At 44.7% G+C, this 19,802-nt stretch overlaps 1 protein-coding gene across 6 annotated transcripts in view; it reads right to left on the reverse strand.

Annotated features, from left to right (window-relative positions):
* LOC6040900 (ETS-like protein pointed) overlaps window positions 1–19,802 on the reverse strand; it is a 114,011-nt gene that overhangs the window by 44,699 nt on the left and 49,510 nt on the right. Inside the window, exons 1-2 of one of the 6 annotated variants that reach the window (XM_038248691.1) lie at window positions 8,994–9,162; window positions 3,621–4,314 (exon numbers count right to left, since the gene is read on the reverse strand). The exons of 2 other annotated variants lie outside the window; for them this stretch is intronic. In XM_038248691.1, coding sequence (XP_038104619.1) covers window positions 3,621–3,960 — 340 coding nt within the window. In that variant the 5' untranslated portion in view covers window positions 3,961–4,314; window positions 8,994–9,162. Of the gene's footprint in view, window positions 1–3,620; window positions 4,315–8,552; window positions 8,790–8,814; window positions 9,163–19,802 lie in introns of those variants that run through there. 3 more of the 6 variants (XM_038248675.1, XM_038248685.1, XM_038248671.1) reach the window with 3 other exon arrangements.

The raw sequence follows: 19,802 nt of genomic DNA on the forward strand, positions 1-19,802 counted from the left end.
AACATAGCTACATTTGCTAAATACTACAAATCCTAGGATTCTAGTAAAAACAAAACTTGCTCGACATTAGGCTCTACATCAGCTGGATGTCGGGCAGTTTAACAAAAAGATAATTTACATCTTCAGATTGGAAACCAGACACATGTCTGGAGTTTTTTTTGAAAAGGACCAATAAACCAAATTTTCAGTTTTTGCTTTTTGGGTGTTTTTTAATACCCCTGACTCAAGGCGGTTCTAAAAACACCCAAAAAGCAAAAACTGGAAATTTGGTTTATTGGACCTTTTCAAAAAAAACTCCAGATGTGAACAAAACTGTTCTTTGTTTGGCTAAACGATAGGGCGACATAGACATTTTACAAAAACAAGAAATTCCACGACTTAAAAAAACTCGCTCTATATACGGCTCTACATCAGCCTGACATCGTGCATTTTGGTTGGAATCAGTGCAACGACAGTTAAATAGTCGGAATACTAAGGATTGCACATGTAAACAAAACTGACAGCATATCCATAATTTATCAATATCCTCCTACGTATTGCTCTACGTTTGGTCGACATCGTACAGTTTGGTTGAAGATCAACATACTTTGTCGGACTGAGAACCCATCTTTATTTTAAGAGATGACAACAGTAAATAAAACTGACAGCATTTACAAACTTTGTCGACATGCCCTTTTTCTTTGCTCTCGGTCACATCATTAAGCTTGTCAAATGCAGCTAACTTCAAGGCTTTTAGACATGAGGACAAAAATCGCTCTATAAATGGCTCTACATCATCTCAACATCGTGCAGTTTGGATAAAAATCAATCGACCTGGTCAGACTGCAAACCAGTCTGATATCTGAGATGTATACAAAACTGACAGTATCTCCAAAGAAATATCATCATCGCCCTTTATGATATAAGATAAAATCGCTCCACATTCGGCTCAAAATCAGCTCGACATCGTGCAGTTTAGCCAAGTATCAGTCTACCTCCTCATAATCACTCAATTTTTGAGCCCGGTTCAACATTGGATCAACGCGCGAACAGTCTTTAGTCTTTTCCGAGCCAGTCTATGACCCAGGGCAGTAGTCCATCATCTCACAGCAGCAGCATCATCTACTTTTCCAGTTATTAACGAACACCGGCGGTTCTTCCCTTGCCCTTCCCCCTTCATTTTCCTCCAGAAGAGCTGAAGATCACTCTCATCTCCGCGTGATGTGTGTATTTTGTGTTTGTGTGTGAGTGTGCGAGTCGAGGAGGTTTATTATCGCTCATGTTTCTTCGCGTCCGAACAAGAGTATTATTTTTCCACTCACTCAAAACTCAACAACTACATCACATCATTTTCTGGTTGTTGTTCTTCGGGAGGTTCGTCGCTTGGAACACGAGGAGAATCAGACGAGAGCAGCAGCTATAAGAAGATCAGAAGATGATCCGAAGCGGCGCGTGAGTTAATCGGATTGCTGATGGTCGGTTGGTTGGTCACTTTTATGAATGAACTCTACAAAACAACTACAGCAGAAGTGAAACAGAAGGGCTTGAGAGGAGTATGAACAAAAAAAAACGAATGACGAACAACAACTTAACAAGCACGACGCGGCCAAGACTTGGACCAGACAGCCAGGCCTGGAGAGTGACCGCGCGCGCGAGCGTTCTCCACGGAGGGAAGCCGGACCGGAGTTTATGAAGAAGCGAAATTGACGGTTAAATAGCTTGAAATTATGTACGGAAAATTGAAATTTAACGGATTTTAGGGAATATTAATCGGACTGGGGGGCTTCTGAGCTGACAAAGAAGCGATTATTCGATGTTGCCTCTTGTCTTGTGCGTGCTTTGTAGGTATTTTTTCTGAACCTTGGTCAAACATCATCATAAAACCCGGGATCCCTGGATGCTGATGCTCGATGGGGAAATACAGTGTAATTGGATTGGAAGCTGGCTAGTTGGAGGAGGCAAAATGCGCGCGCTGCCAGGAATTAGCTCCAATTGTTTTAATTGGTTCCAGCGAGTCTAGCTGCGCGACGACAACGACGACGACGATCAGCGGACGCAGCCAAAGTGTCTAAGTCGACTTCACGTTGGCCACGACCGACTCGCGTTGGTAATAATTGAGTTATACGCTGTGGCTTCTGCGCGAAGTGCGTGGGGGCTAACGAGTTGACCCGATTGGCCCCCGTACGGATTGGATCTGGGAAGTTTGCTTTCGAGCAAACATTTTTGTACGCAGGCTTGATAATTTCCGATGTGGGACTGACAGCATTTTCAGGTTGACAGTTCGACTCATACCGCGTTAGAAAATTTTGAAAAGTCTCTTGAATTGCAGATGAAATCGAGTTGAAGCAAAGAAAAACAATGACGATTTCCCAAAATAAAACGATCCAAAGCCTTTCCCGGCCCATTAAACATCTTCAGAAGCGCCGCCGCCGTCTCAACCGCAGGTCAGGAACTGATCCGCACACAAAAACCCACACACGGCGCATCAAAAGCCCGTAAAAGTCGTGTAGAAACGTCAAAGAAAACTATCTTACACGATGTACAAACGGGCCGCACGCACTCTTCGATTGTCCGCCACTTTTAATTGATTCTCGCTCGCTCGCCTGCTATGTCGACTACTTTTGGTCGACTCATTAATCTCGGAATCCCACCCAGATTTCCGGCAATCCATCCACCGAGTTCGACGCAAGTTTTGACGTGGCAACTTTTCTCGGTGATTTTGTTGTGTTTTTATAATTAGAACACGAGATTTCGGTGTCCCGCGAACGCCAAATGTTTCGTGGATCAAAAGATCGACGCGCGCTGGCGGTGGTCGACTTTGGAAAAGAGAGAATGATTTTTCTTTTTCTTGTGGATTTTTTTCGGAAGAAAAAAGTGGGTGTGCTGGACCACCAAGCGGCGAATCAAAACAGCGCCGCTCGACAGCAGTCAAATCGAGGCGGAAAAGCGGCGAATTATTACGATAATCAATTTACTCGGTCAATTTTCTTCGTGCTCCAAGAAGAGGGAGGGGGCGCAAAATTTACCACCACAAGTGCGCTCCGCCCCACCGAGGGTAATTAAATTTCGATGTTTTTCGGCTGCGACGACGGCCGTTTCGGAGAAATTTCCTTGTTTGATGTCCGAATTTTTCCTTTGTTCTACAAGCGTGGTGGCGGCGACTTCTTGCCCGCCAGCTGCTTACTTTCGTGGGGAGGTGTGAAGGCCACCTTCCCCGCCCAGTCGGGGCTTTTGATGTGCGTGATCCAGTTTCTGGTGGGTCTTCGGGCGGCCACAACTCCGAAATCTGTTGTTAATTTAATATTGGTCCCGGTTGGTTTGGATTTTTTGGCAACCACTCCCACCCCTGTAGCGAACCTTTGATTAGCCATCCGGAAATTGAAACCGCTTTATTACGGCGGGGGAGTCGACGCTGGGAGCTGGGTTTGGTCGACTCGGCTCGGCCGCCCTTCAGAAAGTAATTTATCAAGCAGTTTACCAAGCGGAACGAAAGTAAATAACACCGTTCGACGAGGGGGACCACCACCGACCCATTGTTCGGGTTCCCGAGGAACCCGCGTGACGGTCACTGGCAAAAATGCACCCAACAGTTCAAGGGCACTGACTTTTCCCCGAAAACCAAAAAAAAAACAATTCCTTACCTCTCGGCTTTTGCAGGCCCTTCATGAGGGCATGGGTCTTCAGGCCCATCCCCGCTGCGGCCAACTTGTTCAGGCTGTAACTGTTCAGAAAGTGCTGCTGGTTGTTGTTCAGAAAGCTAACGTTGTTATTGTTGTGAATCCCGCTCAGCCCCGAGGACGCCGTCAACCCGCTGCCGGGCGGGCTGACACCGGCCTGACCGAGCGACTGGCCGCCATGGTGCATCGGGCCGACACCGGCCTGATGATGGGCGCTGCCGTGATGGTAGTGATGGTTGCCTCGCAACGGCAACCGGCCCACTATTCGCGCACTTTCGTTCCACTCGATCCACTCATTTGTCATTTTGTCACCCGCACCGAGCACATTCAGTGCTGCCAGCTTGCTGTCACTTGGCTGGAACTCTTCAACTGGACAAAATTCCGCACTTTTTGTGCTCACTCTTTTTCCCCACTTATATTTCTCTTCTCCGCCCGAGGCAAGCAGCAATTCAGCAATTTTCTTTATTGGCCAGTATTTAAAAACGCATTACCTACACTGTTAGGTGTTATAATTTTCACACTACTTTTTCCCGCTGCGAACCACTTGAAATCAATTTACACGACGTTTGTTTTTGTACACCCAGTTGATTTAGAAATTCCTTGAGTTTTCGAAGCTTTGAACTGTTTTCGTTGCGTAATCGTTGAAAATTTGTCACACCTTTTGATTGTAAAATCTTTGTTTAGCGAATTTGAACTGATTTTTTTTTGCAGTGATGCAAAAAAAAGGTGAAATCTTGGTGATTGAAACAATTGCACTTTCTCTTAGGTACTGCTGTCAGTTTCCAATCAGCACTTAAATACAAATATAGACGTAAACATATTTGAACAATTACAAGAAGCATTGGGAATGTTGGTACATTTTCTACTGGGAATGATGTCAGTTTTTAACTGTACACAAATTTGAATAATCATATAAATTACATTTTGTCACTACAATTAGTGCGAATTCAGCAATGCTGTCAGTTTTTATTTCCTCTCCCGTAAATTTTTGTACACCTAAATATTGGCATTCTACTTATGAATATAGTATAAGAAAAATGTACGATATTGGAATTGGTATCAAGCAAAAAAAAATCTATGTTATGATGCTTTTCAACCGAAACCCTTCAAAAAGTGTGAAACAACCTTCCGAAACGGTTCAACGAATGATTATTTCCAGAATCATTATTTTGCGCTCCAAAAAACGCGCCCGACTCGTTTTCCAATCGCACTCAAACAGACACACGACATACAGTTTTGCCTGCATATCATTTGCATGTCATTAAAAGTTGTGTAAAAAAAAAAGAATATACTTTCCACACTCAAACAAACCCCGGGCAAGAACTCGCGCTGCTGACAGTCGGCAGCGAAATTAAATAGAAATAAATTACAATTAAGTGCTTCTTTCGGTGGTAACTCTGACACACTGAAGAGAGGGTGACAGTTCTGCCCGTCACGATAATGATGCAAAGTGGCAGAGCATTTCCAGTGTTTACATTGGGATTTTTTTGTTTCCCTCGGTCAGTCAGTCCATCAAACCGAGGGTGTTAACGTTAAGTAAATAAATCGTTAATCACATTAGATTAGCTCAATTGACCGCACCGCAGATGGCCATCTCGCTTTTTTTTTTTTTTTTTAGTTTCGAGAGAGGGGGACCATTCTGACAGCATCTGTCAAACGGGCGCTATCGACACCGGTATTGACGGGTGCGTGAGCAGGGCAGGCAGGCGTTTTGACGTTTGCCCCAAAGCCCACTTAATTAACATAAATTATTAAATTAACATTTAATTTACTCCAATTGTCATCCAATTTCAGTCAATTTATATCGCTTTCTGGGAAACTGCTGTCGGCTACTCTGCGGTCATCGGGAATTACACAAACCGAGAGCAAAAGAGCGAGCTTTGACATGACCAGGAGAGATGGGGAAAAAACGCATAAATAAACAAATAAGTCTACACGAGAAGGGAGGGAACGTTGTTGAGTGGCGATGATAAAAACAAAACTGCACAACGATGACATATGTCGCATGCATGCGGTGGATGGATTTTCAACGTGCAAGCCCGCGAGCGGTCTCTGGAATCTGGAAGCGATAAGGAGACGGTCCGCCCTCGCAAGTTGACTGGACTCCTCTTGCTTAGTCGAGATAAACCCCGTTAGAAACAATGTCTTAGTTCTACCAGGGATTGCTGCTCGGTTATCCGACAGCGATAAAAGCGCTGGCAGTTGATTTGTTATCGAGTTTAACATGAAACGCCTTTGATTTGATACAGACTTTCTCTTATCTAGAAGGCTGGACAAGTCTGAACAATTTCTAAACAGGGAATGCTGTCAGTTTCATGAGTATCCCACATCGAACGATACCGACTGTCGAGGAAAAGACAGTTTGATAAACGCTTTGTTTTCCAGACAGTAGAGTTAACCGTCACCGCGACCTTCACCGCGCACACAAAGTGTGTTCTTTATGGTCCATTCTTCTAGCTACTACCTCTTTTCAATTTGCCAGCAAAACCCCTCGCCTGAAATGACCACCATAACCGATTAATTCTCCCAGACCGACCTCGGCTCCGTCCGTTCTGGGAGGCGTTGATGACCGTAATCTCCCGCGAAGCCATTGTTTCAAGCGCGCGAGACTTCCGAATCTCCCGAAGGTCTCCGCGCCGCGGCACCTTGGTACACAACCGACAAAAAAGTCACACGGCTCCCTCGATAATAATCATCTTCTAATCCCCCCTCACTCTCCACTGGTCTTCGTGGACCACCTTGGCAGTGTTGTCTTAAATGACCCTCTTCGTTTGTGTCTCTAGAACCTGCTGCTTCCAGATGATGACATTTCGCGTAATTACCATGTGTTTTGATGGAGCGACCAGTGAAACATTCCCACACACAAAAGGCGGCGGCTAGCAGTCGCACCGGGGTCGGCCTGACGCATACGACGGCGACAAACGTCACCTGTCAATCTGGGGTTCGTCGGATTATTATCAACTCGCGCGAGAGTTATTAAGGCGCCTTCCACCACTCAATCATTTGTCAGATAATCTTCTAATGGGACGCGCCATCTTTTTTTTTTTTTGTTTGTGCTGTTCCCGAAAGATGCGACCGCCATTGTTCAGCTGTCAGATATCTGCTCGAGCCGCCAAGGTCGAAATCATTGATTTCAGCAGCGTTTTTTTCGCCGCCTACTAGGTTGCTTGATTTTTATAGCTGGGTGATTTCTCGCGCTGCTTACTCGTCCGTGCATGGACTATTGCAACGATTCACACTCTGTTGGGAAATGTTGGCCAAACTGAATCGTGGAGCAACGCAGTTTGACAGTTCGTCACCAAGGCGACGCGCCACCTCGTGGTCGCCAAATCCGATTAGGGTCGCGCCTTCCCGAGAATTTCCACGCGCCACGGCGCCAATCTTCCCGGAATTTTCCGCAACCATTGGCATTCTCGGCATTTTTGTACAGGTTAGCACAATCGATACATATAATTGTCAGCTCCCCCCTTAGTCGCGGTCCGACACTTGTCTGAGCTGACATTAATCCTAATTACGAGCGCTGATCCCCGGGGCTTACTTACTTTCGGGGAGAGGGGACTGCCGACGCTCTATTAACCATCAATCTGGACGGCATTCGAGAAACGGAGGGTGTCGTCAGCACCACATCAGCCTGATCGAGTTACACCCCTGCGCGATAAACATGGAAATTTACCCAGAATTAGGTGGTGTCTTTCCCCTCGCGCAGAAGGCGAGAATTTATCGCTTGTTTTGGGGAAATTTACGACCTTTCCAAAGTGCTTCCAATGCTGGGAAAATCGCTCTGCTGGAATTTCGACCCCTCGTTTGAAGCTTGATGAGTTGGGAAGCTTTTGGCGGAATGCTGTCAGTTTTCGTTCACCTGTTTTGGGATGTCCTAATATGACTTAATCCACCCTAACAACCCTTGACAGGTCGGCTTGAAGGCGTCGTGGTGTAGTGGCTCTTTTGAAATTGTGTTGATAAGAAAATGATGATCCACGTTATCTGATATGATTATCAAAAATTGACAGCATTTCGATTTAAACAGATTTCTACCAGGATAATAGTGTTCAGTCTGACATTTTACATTGCTGGTTTGTTGTCAAAACAATTTTTTTCCCAGCAAAAAATGTGTCAGGCGTACAAATCAGTATTCACAATAGTCAAGTAGACGTCCAACAAGTCTACTAATGTCAAGTAGAATTCCAAACTATCTGAAAAGGGGAGTCCGTCGATTGGCGCAAATATGCCAACTCACATCATTGTCTGCCGCGGCGTTTTGTATGCTAAACAGTCTAACTAAACTGCATTTGACAGCTAATTAAGCAAAGTAAATGGATCAACGATCGGTGATCGCCAATTCTCACGCAAAAGTGCAACCTTTTTGCCGATAACAATCGCCCGAGTCCCGTACAAGGCAGCGTCGACGATGGCGATCCTATAAATCATCATCTTCCAGCGCGATCAGCCCCCCTAGACGACACACTAGATCGATCGCGTCGACTGCTAATCGCCGACGGTACATTGACCAACCCGTACAAGGATCGCCGACGACGACGACGTCAATCGGTTCAGCAGGTTCAATCACCACCACCGCGAGAGAGTGTGCTGTCAAGCCCATAAACGATGCGGTGGATAATTAAAATTGAATCGGCGGTTTCCATTTTGGCTTCCCGCAACCCCCAGGAACGCGTACGCGGCCAAAGTACACACAGAACGACCATAATCGAAGCAATTAACAATTAGCATAAAGTTCTAATTATAGAACTCGCCGAGCTTGATCGAGCGCACACTCGCGCGCTTTCTTCCAGCTCGCAGGTTGTTCAAAGTTCTTGTTTACTTGCACAGCCTTGCCCAGTGTCCATGTTCAATCACCAGAATTCACATCCGTACGTCGATTGTCGACTTGATTCTCACTTTTCGCGTAGTTACGCAACCATAATTCCACACTGTGCACCCCGAAAATAATCCTCACGCGATGCTGTCAGTTTCACCCGCACGACGCGCTCCGCTTACAGCGTGATTTTCACAGCAAAACGCGCACCCCCGTAGAAAAAAAACAACACACCGGCACAGAGACAAGCGCACAACCGACCGACCGACCAATGTATTCTTGAACACTGAAAACACCAAACTTTACCAAGAACGAATAAAAGTGAATGAAAAATTTAATATTTACGTTTTTTTCACACACGCTCTTTTTTTTCGTTCGGCTTCCTTCCACATCCGAAATCGAGCACGGTCTCGCACACACATCTACCACCGATGCCTGTATGCGTAAGCCAGCGAGAGAGAATAAAAGAGCAAGTGCACCAGAGCGAGATGTTCCGGAATCGCGATCGTGCTGTCTCGTTTTACCCGAACTAACCGACGACGTCGACGATCACGTAAAACATCGAAAAGCTATGTTTTTTTTTTTGTTTTGGTCGCTTCCAAATCCCGATGCGCAAACGGCTCAACACGACTCAGGTCCGCACTGAGAGGTTCCGCTCGAGACTCTCTTGGAACACGTTCAAATCGAAACTGCTGTCTGGTGCGGCGGTCTGGCCCGAGCCAAGTGTGCGCGTCGGGTAGACTCATCCAGGCTAGACAGGGGCCGCCAGCAGAGAGTCTGGCGAACAGCAACCGGCAAAGGTGTGCAATGTATTTACTACTCGGTGAAGATCGGACGGCGGATCATCCCGCCAACATGGGGGCCGGAATTGAGAGAGTCGCCACACGCTGAGAGAGCGGTTTGCGCACGCGTTGGCGGATGCGAGAAACATAGGCCGTATTAGCTTTAATATGGCAAGGATGCAAAACTGATAAGCGGATTGATAGTATTTTTGTCCAAGCTGATTCTGAATAAATGCGGGAATTAGATTGACATTTCGCAATGTTGGAGAGCTGTCAAAACAAACCCAGCTGTGGAAAGCCGGACAAATCCTTGTGTAATTTTGTTTGACAGGACGACTTTTAAATGGACGCTCGACAATTTGCAGTGTGGGAGCGCTATCAAAACAAACCGCGAACCCAGTCGTGAAAAATCAGTCAAATTCATTTAGAGAAATCGATCTAACAGCAGTTTTACAGGACGAATTTCAAACGGATGCTCGACATTTTGCAATATGGGAACGCTATCAAAACAAACCGCAAACCCAGTCCAAAATTCTGTCAAAATGCTGGCAAATTACAGAATCGACGTTTCCAAGCAAATCAGCGTCATCGCCGTTATCTCAGCTGTGTTTTACATCATCTAAGAACACTTCAAAGCGCCTCCCCGGCGCTGTTCCTAAGAAGGGGGACTCCCTAATCCCTCGTTAAACGTTTAATAAGCCCTTCGACAAGCAAACAGCACGTCGAACCCCACTTTACATCGCCAATATAATTAAATCACAATTGGTCGTAAAATTATTCACGACACGCCGCTTCTCGTAATGAAATAATTGCCCCTCGTCGACTTTGTCGTGTGAATTACTCTCACCTCTCCTCTCTACAATGAAGAGAACCCACTCGAGCAAAAGTTGCCGGGCACGCAACAACAACGCCACTTCCGGAAAACCTCCAGCGGTGAGCCTGTTGCCGTTGCCACCTGTGCCCTACTCACACTCCCTTGGCGAGCGAAAAGCCATACCTTCAGCGAAGCAAGGCCACAGGTATTTCCTGAAATCGGCCCTCGAACCCAGAAAACACCCTTCCCGAACCAGAATGAACACAAAGGAACGTCAACAAAACAAAAATGCAAATTAGGATTAAGCTTTTGACTTTGTTTCCACTTTTCTGGTTCTCGTTCTCCCCTCAAGAGCAGATTTTATGACCGCTTCTTCCTCTTAAATCTGTTTATTGGAAAATCATTAACGTCGAAGCTCTTCCTCTTGACTCCGGACTCTCCAGCTCTCCAGTGTGGAAATCCCTCTTACCTGTGAGAAACAAAAACAAGAGCCCGACCCCGAAAACGACGACAGCTGAGAATCGATCACCTCGTACCTGTGTAGGGCTTCAGTAACAACAGATTCGCCAAAAATTCCATCAATGAAACCTTGCAAGAGAGTGTGTGCGTGTCCGTCCGGAACCTGCAGGGGGAAATCCCTTCTTCAAGAAATCTCCACCTTTTGGGATGCTGCGAGAAGATCCGTCCCAGGTAGCTCGCGTTAAGCCCCCTGCTGGTCGTTCCGGAATCCCCTCGGGCAAGGGAGTAGAAATTACTATAATCCCTACGGGCCTCTCGTAAATGAGGGCGATCGTCGTCCTTCTTGGTTCCGATATTTTTTTCTCTGTCTTGCCTTGAATGACAGGTTTTACCCGCCACGCTGTGAGAGAATCGGAAGATATTGTATGGTGCTTTGTTTTGGTTCTGCTGGTGGAGATTCTCTTCCAAAGTTTTTTTTTTTAAGTTGGGATTTTACGGGCTAGGGAGCAGGGAGAAGCCGTGAAAAATGTGATTTCAGATAAAAAGGTAATCTGTGATGATCTTGCTCAAAATTAATTGATTTTTATATTTTACATGTTTGTCATTAATCATGGTTTTGAGGTTAAATATGAAAGCATTTTTTTGTCATTAGTTAAAAATTCGAAATGTTGAAACCATTGGACACTTTTTGAAATCTCAATTCGTGGACAATTGTCCATAAAAATTGTATGGAGCGAATATAAATGTCCATGGTTTATGGATGGTCTCAAAATGATTCGTTTAAAAAAAATTAAGAATTAAAAACTCAAGAATTTAAGAAAAAAAACCTACAGCATACAAAATGTATACCTTGAAAATTTATAATCAGGGAATTGGGAATCAAAGTGCTGTCAAAAATCAGTTCCCTGTAAGAAATCCTTCAGATATCAGAACCCATACAAAGTGAAATCAAGCAGAAGTTAAGTGTCGGACAGAACTGTCAACCGATATAATCCAAACATGGCAAATCTCAAATTCTTTGAACTGCATTGAGCAGAACATCATTAGAAAGAGGGCTCTTTACAGTGGAGTGAAAATCTAGTTCCGAGGTAACTTCCAACGCAGAACAATTGCTCCAGCAAATTGTGTGAATCAATTTCTAATTGTCACCTTGGCCGGTGGGTCCCACCCAGACCTTTTGACCACCTGCTTCGGGGAATGTCCCAGAGAAATGTTTCGGAAGAAGCAATAAAAAGAAGAAGAACCCACCTAACGAGGAAGGAAGGAACAAGAAATCGGGCACCGAAGCCAAGATCTCTCGTCTGAAAACGAAGAGCCCATTCAAAAAAGAAGCGTTTCGAGAGGTACAGAGTGATCCGGAGCTCTGAATGGGAAAGATCGGAGAAAGAGAAACGAGGACATAAAAGAAGACAGAATCAGTGCCTGCTAAAACGGCAAAAAAACATACTCGACGACGACCACGAAGGAAAGACGAAGCAGGCCGCTTACTACAAATTTTACTACGAGCTCGGCCCGGTTCAGGGCGAAAAGAGCGGGGAGGAACGGCGATGACGACGGCGACGGACGGGGACACAGGGTTTTCATGAATGAAACTCGAGCTGATGAATGAATTTCTTCTTTCTCTTGGTGCTGCCTTCGGCGTATTCCTCTTGGCTGCGTGTGCGGTTGTCTCTTCTTGGGACCAAGTGGTGGTTTCTCTCCTTCCTGTCGTCGTCATCGTCATCATTGGGGAGAACCCGGGTAGAGGCAGCTCTGAGTACGAGATTTGATGGCTATTTCACCACGGCTTACGATAACGCTTGAGTCGCGAAAATCGGGTTGTAATCGGGCCGAACCCGACTCATAAGACGAGTCTTTGACAGATAAACGATATTTTCAACCGGTCGCCTCGAATGAAGTACCGGAAATGGACCTTAAAAGTGAGGGTCGGAACATTGTATGCAAGCAGTGATTAGAAAATGATGCACCAGAATGGAAATGAAGATAAATGATAGTGCGGGAAGGTCCATCATTAGACGGACAGGAGATCCGACCTGCAAAGTACGAGGTTCGAGAGTTGAGTCGAAGGGAAGTGATAGTAGCTTGTGCTTCGATAAATGAATTTTAATTTTTCTCCCTCCACCCGGGACTCTATTCTGTTGATTCATTCATGAAAAGCAAAGACGCAAAGTGGTTGATTGACTGACAAAGGTGGTGGAACGAGAAAATCATGCGATCGGAAGTTATAAGCACAAACTTTTTTTGTAGTCGTAGTTTAAAGTGAAAAAACTTGTATGGCTTTCGCAAAGGATTTCACCGCACAACTTTGTTGCACGAGAGGGTGAACAGATTGATGCGACCTCGGCGGCCTTTCGGACGTATTGAATTGCGAGAGCTGTCGGTTTGCCGATTTTATCGTCTTCCTGTCATTGCTTGGGCTATGAAATATGTATTAATTTCGCAAACAAAATATCAAACAATCAACACCGTTTACGATCGCATTGACACACTCCATTGATTGCGGTGATTTGACCGAATTGAAATCGATTGGAAAATCGATCGCTCGGCAGATTTCTAACTGGGAATCGATATGACTTTTAAGCGATTGCGCTGTTCGCATCTGTAATGACCCAGTAGAAAATCACACAACTGCAAAATGCTGCAGTCACCGACTAATCTTCAATCAATGTCACTTTCGTAAACGATATGCGACCGGAAATCGCCAAACACAAATGCCCTGCTAATTGAGATGCAAACTCCGAATGATCTTCAAGATCGGACCGATCTTGTCAGCTTATCGTTCGTCAAAACAAGCTCGCAAAACATCGCACAAAAAAAAGTTCCTATGCTGAAAAGTCATTGAATTTGAAGCTACCATGTTTACGTACAAAACACGGACCCAGACAGGTAACCCGGCTTACGCCGGAAGATCCCCAATCTGCGATAATCGGCGTCGTCGTCGTCGAGGCGACTCGAGTCTAGTTTTGTGGTTTTTTTTTGTTTAACCTTTTTTCGCCAACTTTCTTGTTTACGCGTTCAGAGAGTCACAAAAAGTGGTCGTCTGCTTTAGCACAGCGGAGTTTTCGGGCCCGGTCGAAGGTGTATATCTTCAAACAAGCGTGGCCCATAAAAAAAACGGCCCAACATCAGCCGAACGGAGTTGTGGTGGAGTGTGAGAGAAGAACTCGTACTCCGGTCCACACATTCACATTTCACAGGAAATATAAAATTACAACGAAAACAGAACACTCTGGGACAGTTTAAGAGGACGCGGGTCAAGAAGGAGGAGGAGGAGTAGGAGAACTACGAGAAGACGAAGCAAAATGATGAATGAAATTTTGCTCTGGCCCGAGGTACGCCGTGTGACGTCACAGGGTTCGGAAAAGGTAGAAGGGCCAGAGGCTGTAAGAAGAAAGAGTTGCTCGTCGTCGGGGTGAATGAAGACGCACTGACGACGACCAAGACTACGACAAGAAGTGCACCGCTGGCGAACGAGAAGGGTCTCGATAACAGTAAAGAAGATCGCAGCGCACAGTGCATCTGGCGTAACCTGCTCGCAGAATTCCCAACTCGTTTCTGCGTGTGAGTGAGGTCTCGGACAAAAAGTGGTCTTCCACAACAGATGTGCAGTGGCTGCCATCCGTCGCATCGGGAAAAGGTGAAGGCACTGTAAGAAGAAACCGCGATCGAGAGATCGTGCAATTCTAACCCGTTTGCAAGAAACCTTTTCAACAGTGCGTCGTTGCCCTCCTCTCGCTCCTCCGGCATACCCTCATCGCGCCTTCCAGAACGATTTCATGAATGAAGCTACTCGCTCCATTCAGAATTCGCTTTTTTCGGTGATCTTCCCAAACTACTGCTGCCGGTTCGAGAACATCTCGGGACACGCACACGTAATAATAATTATTTTTAGTGACTACCCGTACTGGTACTGGTCGTAATCAACGAACGACCTACCGACCGACCGCCCAAGCCAGAAGTTCTGGAGTCGTCGCACGGCTATTTTTACGTTCCCGGCCCCGTACATCTGAAATTACGTAATTTTCGGGTGAAGCGAACGATTCAACACGCACTGATCGTTCCCACTTACCAGAAAACGACGGAAAAGTCGACGGTCCCGTCCCGAGAAACGGGAAATGGGGATATTTATAAATTCGAGATGCAAATAAAATTTCTGCGCGTATCCGCACACCAATTTGGCCTGCGCTGGAGTATCGGAGAACGCGATTATTACAAACTCTTGCGGCCACCGGATATCGCGAAGCGGGTTGACCTTCACTCCGATTTAGACCGTGGTCCGATTTGGGGCCACTCGCTCGAGAATCGACAACGAAAATAGAAGGTGACAGTGAAACTGCTGCCCCGGACTCCACGCCATTTCCGGTAGTGGCCACAATTATTGTGACCAAGCCAGGCCAGATGACGGGAAATTGGTACCGATAAATTAATGGTTACTTACGCGGGAAAATGAAGGGCCTCGTGAGCGCGACACGACGACGACGACGACCAAGTCGACGCACAGAACGATGGGAAACAGTTGCATCCGATTGTGAGGCTGCGTTGGTGCGTGGTCATTATCAAATTAGAGACGATTCTGGGGGATGTCCGATGGGTAGCAACTTTGGAACGGTGCACCAATCAATTCGCCATTACAGCGAAGGTTGCAATTATTGGGTTAAGAAATTGCAATCAGCCCAAAACGATGATAATTTGGTCGAATTTACGTCCGCCCGTTCGACACGTTTTAAGCTGGGATTTTTGACAGGTCTGTTTTTACAGAGATGCTAGCCGTTTCCCAGACAGGAAAAATGCCGGCAAGGTTGCAGTTATTGTTTAAAAACAGGTTCGTTCTATTCAAGTCTTTTTTCTAATAGTTGGAGTCAGATTTGGAGTCGTTGAAGCTTCAGAAGTCCCAGTCAGTAAATTATCGAGAGTTGGAGTCTGAGTCGGTGTAGGCTAATTTTTAACGACTTTGTTTAGGAGTTGTTGAAGCGCTGGTGTCAGAGTTAAAGTCGCATAATCTACAAAAGTTAGAATCAGAGTCGCACAATCTTCGATGTTGCAAGATCACATGCAAATCTTAAGAGTCGAAGTAGCTGAAAAAAACCCGAGTATTTAAAAAATCAAATTAATAACTTTTATTGATGTCTTGTTTGGCTATTTTTTCAAGAAGAAACACATCAAACCTCTACAAAGGATCCCAAATCATCGCACAGCAAAAGAGAACGGTGCGAACACTAGCGCCATCTCGGTCTGCCACTACCACCCCCGGATCATATCGTGATGAGAAGGGGTGGGGAGAAAACAGCATCCACACCTCAGAGTCAATCACAACGAATATTCCACCACCGCCACAAAGCTGAGAGCTGGCAAAGAACGGCGCGCGTAGGTGGCAAAAAGGTGGAGCAACTCAAACGGGGTTCCCACTCTTTTTTTTTCAGACTAACCTGCCGCCGATTGGATACAACGAAGAAAGGAGGAAGAGTGGTGAAATTGTGGTTTGAGTCTAAGAAATTGAGAGTAAAACCTAATAATTGAACCTAGACTGTTACCGACAATTGGCAACAATTGTGAAAGTCTTACCCTAGTAAAATTTTAGGTTTTAAGTAGGCTATAAAAGCCTATTTAGGCCGTATGAGGGTTTTCAGAACCATGATGAAATCTGTAAGTTTAAAAATGTTACTAGGGTAAAAACATACGAACATAATCCAAATCCATACGGTGTAAACGTTGTTTTGCTCAAATCTCCCATTTCAAGCTCGGGAGGTCTAAAATCCTCGGTATGCATTTAATCTTCCCCCGACAAGTCTATCACTCCGTGTAACCAAACACTTGTAACCACATTGTTTGGATACAAATTAACTTGCCGTTTACAAAACAAGCCGTCTCTTTATTGACTCCTCGGCGCAGAGCCCGAATGAAGATCTTACAAGAGAAACTCGAGAAGATCTGCATCTTTCTCGGCAATCTCCTCACAGTAGCCGTCGCCGCAGACTCCCGGACTTTGCCACCACTTTGTGTCTTTGTGGCTTTTGTTGTTCTAAAGTCGCGTGAGTCGACTTAAGTGCTTGCCGCGCTGTCTGACAGACCGCCCCGCGTCCGACAGAAGTCGTACTGGGTGACAGTTCCAAGTGAGCGGTTTGGAAATATCGATTCCTGTTTATTTTATCACCTTAATTTTTTTCAGTTTGGTTTTGTCTTGCGCTGCAGAGGTGATCATCCTTTGATCTCGCGCGTCACGGTTCAGCCGGTCCAAGGTGATCGGATTTCACCGTTAAAGTTCTCCATTTGACACCCTACGCCAAGAGAAGGAGGAGATCGTCTGCTCCCAGCAGGGTGTCATTGGATGGTTTTTACGAGCCCGCGCGGCTCGTTTGCCTTAACGCGCCGCGTTTAATTAAGTGCTAAATGGGGAATGGATGCCGGTGCGGACATAATCATAATAATATTTTAATATTTTTCAATAGAGGGCAGAACCCCAGAGTGTCGTACCTTTAGCGCCTAACTTTCAGTCGGCTCTCTGATTACAAGCGGTTCAAAGTCGGTGGGAAAGTTGTCTTACCTGAAAAGAGAAAAGAAAACATAATTTTTTAGACATTTGTCATTCAGTCGACATAGTCGACATATATCGGTATTTCACCATTTTAGCCTAACCTAAATTGCGCAAATACGCATCTCGCTCACGAGAAGTCTAATCTGTCATTCGACCTCTTCCCTCCGTCTCACATCGATAATAATAGCATCAAAACGGGGCGGGAAACACCGGACACGATTAATTATGAGTGCGGTTATGTTCTAGTTCAGCCGCGGTCGCTGACCACCACCACCACCGCCATGCCAGTAGTCCCGGAACCAAACTCTACCAACCTCGAGCTAATGAGACACGCCTAAAGGTCTATTTGGCTCGATGCAGACAGGTTGTCAAAAAGGAACAAGTCGTCGTCCGGGGCCGAGGTTTTGGCCGAGACGGATACGCCGGTCACCTTCCCCAACATTTCGGCGAACGGGGAAAGCGGGATTAAGTGCGGATAAAATTAGAACATTTGGCCACCACCGGCAAGAGTCGGCTTGGTACATAGCGAGCGCGCGAATGATGCACGATTGCGACTGGGAATTTATGGTATGATGATATTTGAAGAGAAATTTGCGCGGTTTGCTGTTTTTGGAATGTTCGAATTGGCAAATGGGCGAAATGTTTGCCCCATTCAGTATCGATTAGCATGTTCAGGTTTGCAGCGATCCGATCAAAAAATTTGTTTTTGTCAACTGGATGTTTCACGGACTGGGAAAAACGTCAACAAAATACACATATCTCTTTGAAGTGATAAAGAGTAAATATAATTTAGTTTTATTATTGATTTGATATTTCACTCAAATGACAGCTACTTAACTTTAACAACAGTAAACTTTACATCATGTTTACATTCTCTTATCATCCGGCCGCTCAACACGCTTCAAGCTGGGATTTTTGGCAGGTCGAAAAATTAAAAAGGGAGATGTGAGCCGATAACTTCACAGCAGCTACCCAGTCAATTAAATTCGAATTCTAAACACATTCTGATTCGATTCGAATCGTATCGAGAAATTAAAAAGAGAGATGTGAGCCGGTAACATGGAGTTAAACTTTCGCAGCTGTCATGGAAAACTTCACAGTAGCTTGACAAAAAGTTTTACTCCATGTTGCACTTTTAATTTCTCGAAACGATTCGAATCGAATTCGTGTTAATAATTCGAATTGAACTGACTGGGAAACAGAAATTTTGTCTACATCTCGGTCAGTTCAATTCGAATCGTAGTAATTAAAAAAAGGGAATTTACACTATTCACAGCAATAATTTTGTTCTTAGTTCAAAATATGAATGAAACAATAAAAATTTCGCCACAAAAATCAATATTGTAAACTTCGGTATCGAAATGTTTGTCAAAATGTGAGCTCAGTATTTAGTGATTGAAGTGAGAATTTTAAATCGATGTTGGTCAACAGTAGTCAAAACCAGCAAAAAACAACTTTGCATAGGAAAAGGTCATAAAATAAACTGAAAAACTGCGTCGATCGACACAAAAAAGCAGTAGCCACTGAACAAAAATCTTTGGAGATTTGTCTGCCATCAAAAAGAAGCAAAAACGTTACTTAATCCACCTTAAGGCGGTTGGTGCCTTCCTCGCATTCATGTTGTATTTTAGGTGGTATTTACAAATTAATTTAAGAGTTTTTTTTATTTTTTTTTCATTTGTTTTTTTTATTATTGATTTTACTTGAAGAGCAATTTTCAATTCTTTTTTTTACCAACTCTTCAAAATAAAGGCTCATGAGTTATATATTACATTAAAAAGTTCGTGTAAATTTTTGTCGAGACAAAATGATGCAGCAACACAATTAATACAGATTTTTCCAGAAGAGACGCAGACACTGCTTAAGCGATGTGGCAACCGGGCGATACGCATGCAAGGGGGTGTGGCTGCCAATCCCCCGCGTGGTCGAAAAGTCAAAAAAGCAAAAAGACCCGGCCTTTGAGGTTATGCAAAATCACCCTTTTTTGTAGCTACAAAAAAACTTTTTCTTGGCATAACTTCAAAAGTACTTCACTAAACAGAATAAAATTTAATAAGGTCTTAGGGGACCCCAAAACGAACAGAATAAGGCGGATCCGGCCAAAATCGGTACAGCCAGTTCTGAGAAAATCGTGTGGAAAAAAATCATGTCTACACACATCCCCACAGACATTTGTTCAGAATTTGATTCTGAGTCGATAAGTATACGTGAAGGTATATCTGAGAGGTGTATTTAAGAAGTTCATTTTTCGAGTGATTTTATAGCCTTGCCTCAGTGAGGTGAGGAAGGCAAAAAACTCACAGACTCGGCACTCTGGACGGGTTAAGAAAAGAGTTGTCCAGGGCGAGGAGTGTGGAGCACCATAAGAAGAAAAAAATCACTTCGGAAATGAGCTATAAATATTATGATAATCGAATTAATGCCAAACGGCCTGTTCGGGAGAGTGGCGTTTCGAGTATCAGGTTTTATTTGCATTTGCGTAGAGAGCGTTAATCCACCTGGCAGGGGTGAAGAAGTTTAACTCAAATATTTTGAAAAGTATTTAGACAAGCATTTTGACCTCAATAAGAACAATTAATTTTATTTTTGGTTTTTTTTTAACTACAGTGGACTTTCTCGTTGTTCATATTGAGAGCTGGAGTAATCAAATTATAGAACGAAAAATCAACGCAATCTATTTGAAGGGACTGAAAAATTTATTGACATCTGGAGCAATATTGATATATAATCGACAGCTAGAGAGTAA

This window comes from Culex quinquefasciatus, chromosome 1 (genome assembly GCF_015732765.1).
Source record: "Culex quinquefasciatus strain JHB chromosome 1, VPISU_Cqui_1.0_pri_paternal, whole genome shotgun sequence".
NCBI classification, from domain to species: domain Eukaryota; kingdom Metazoa; phylum Arthropoda; class Insecta; order Diptera; family Culicidae; genus Culex; species Culex quinquefasciatus.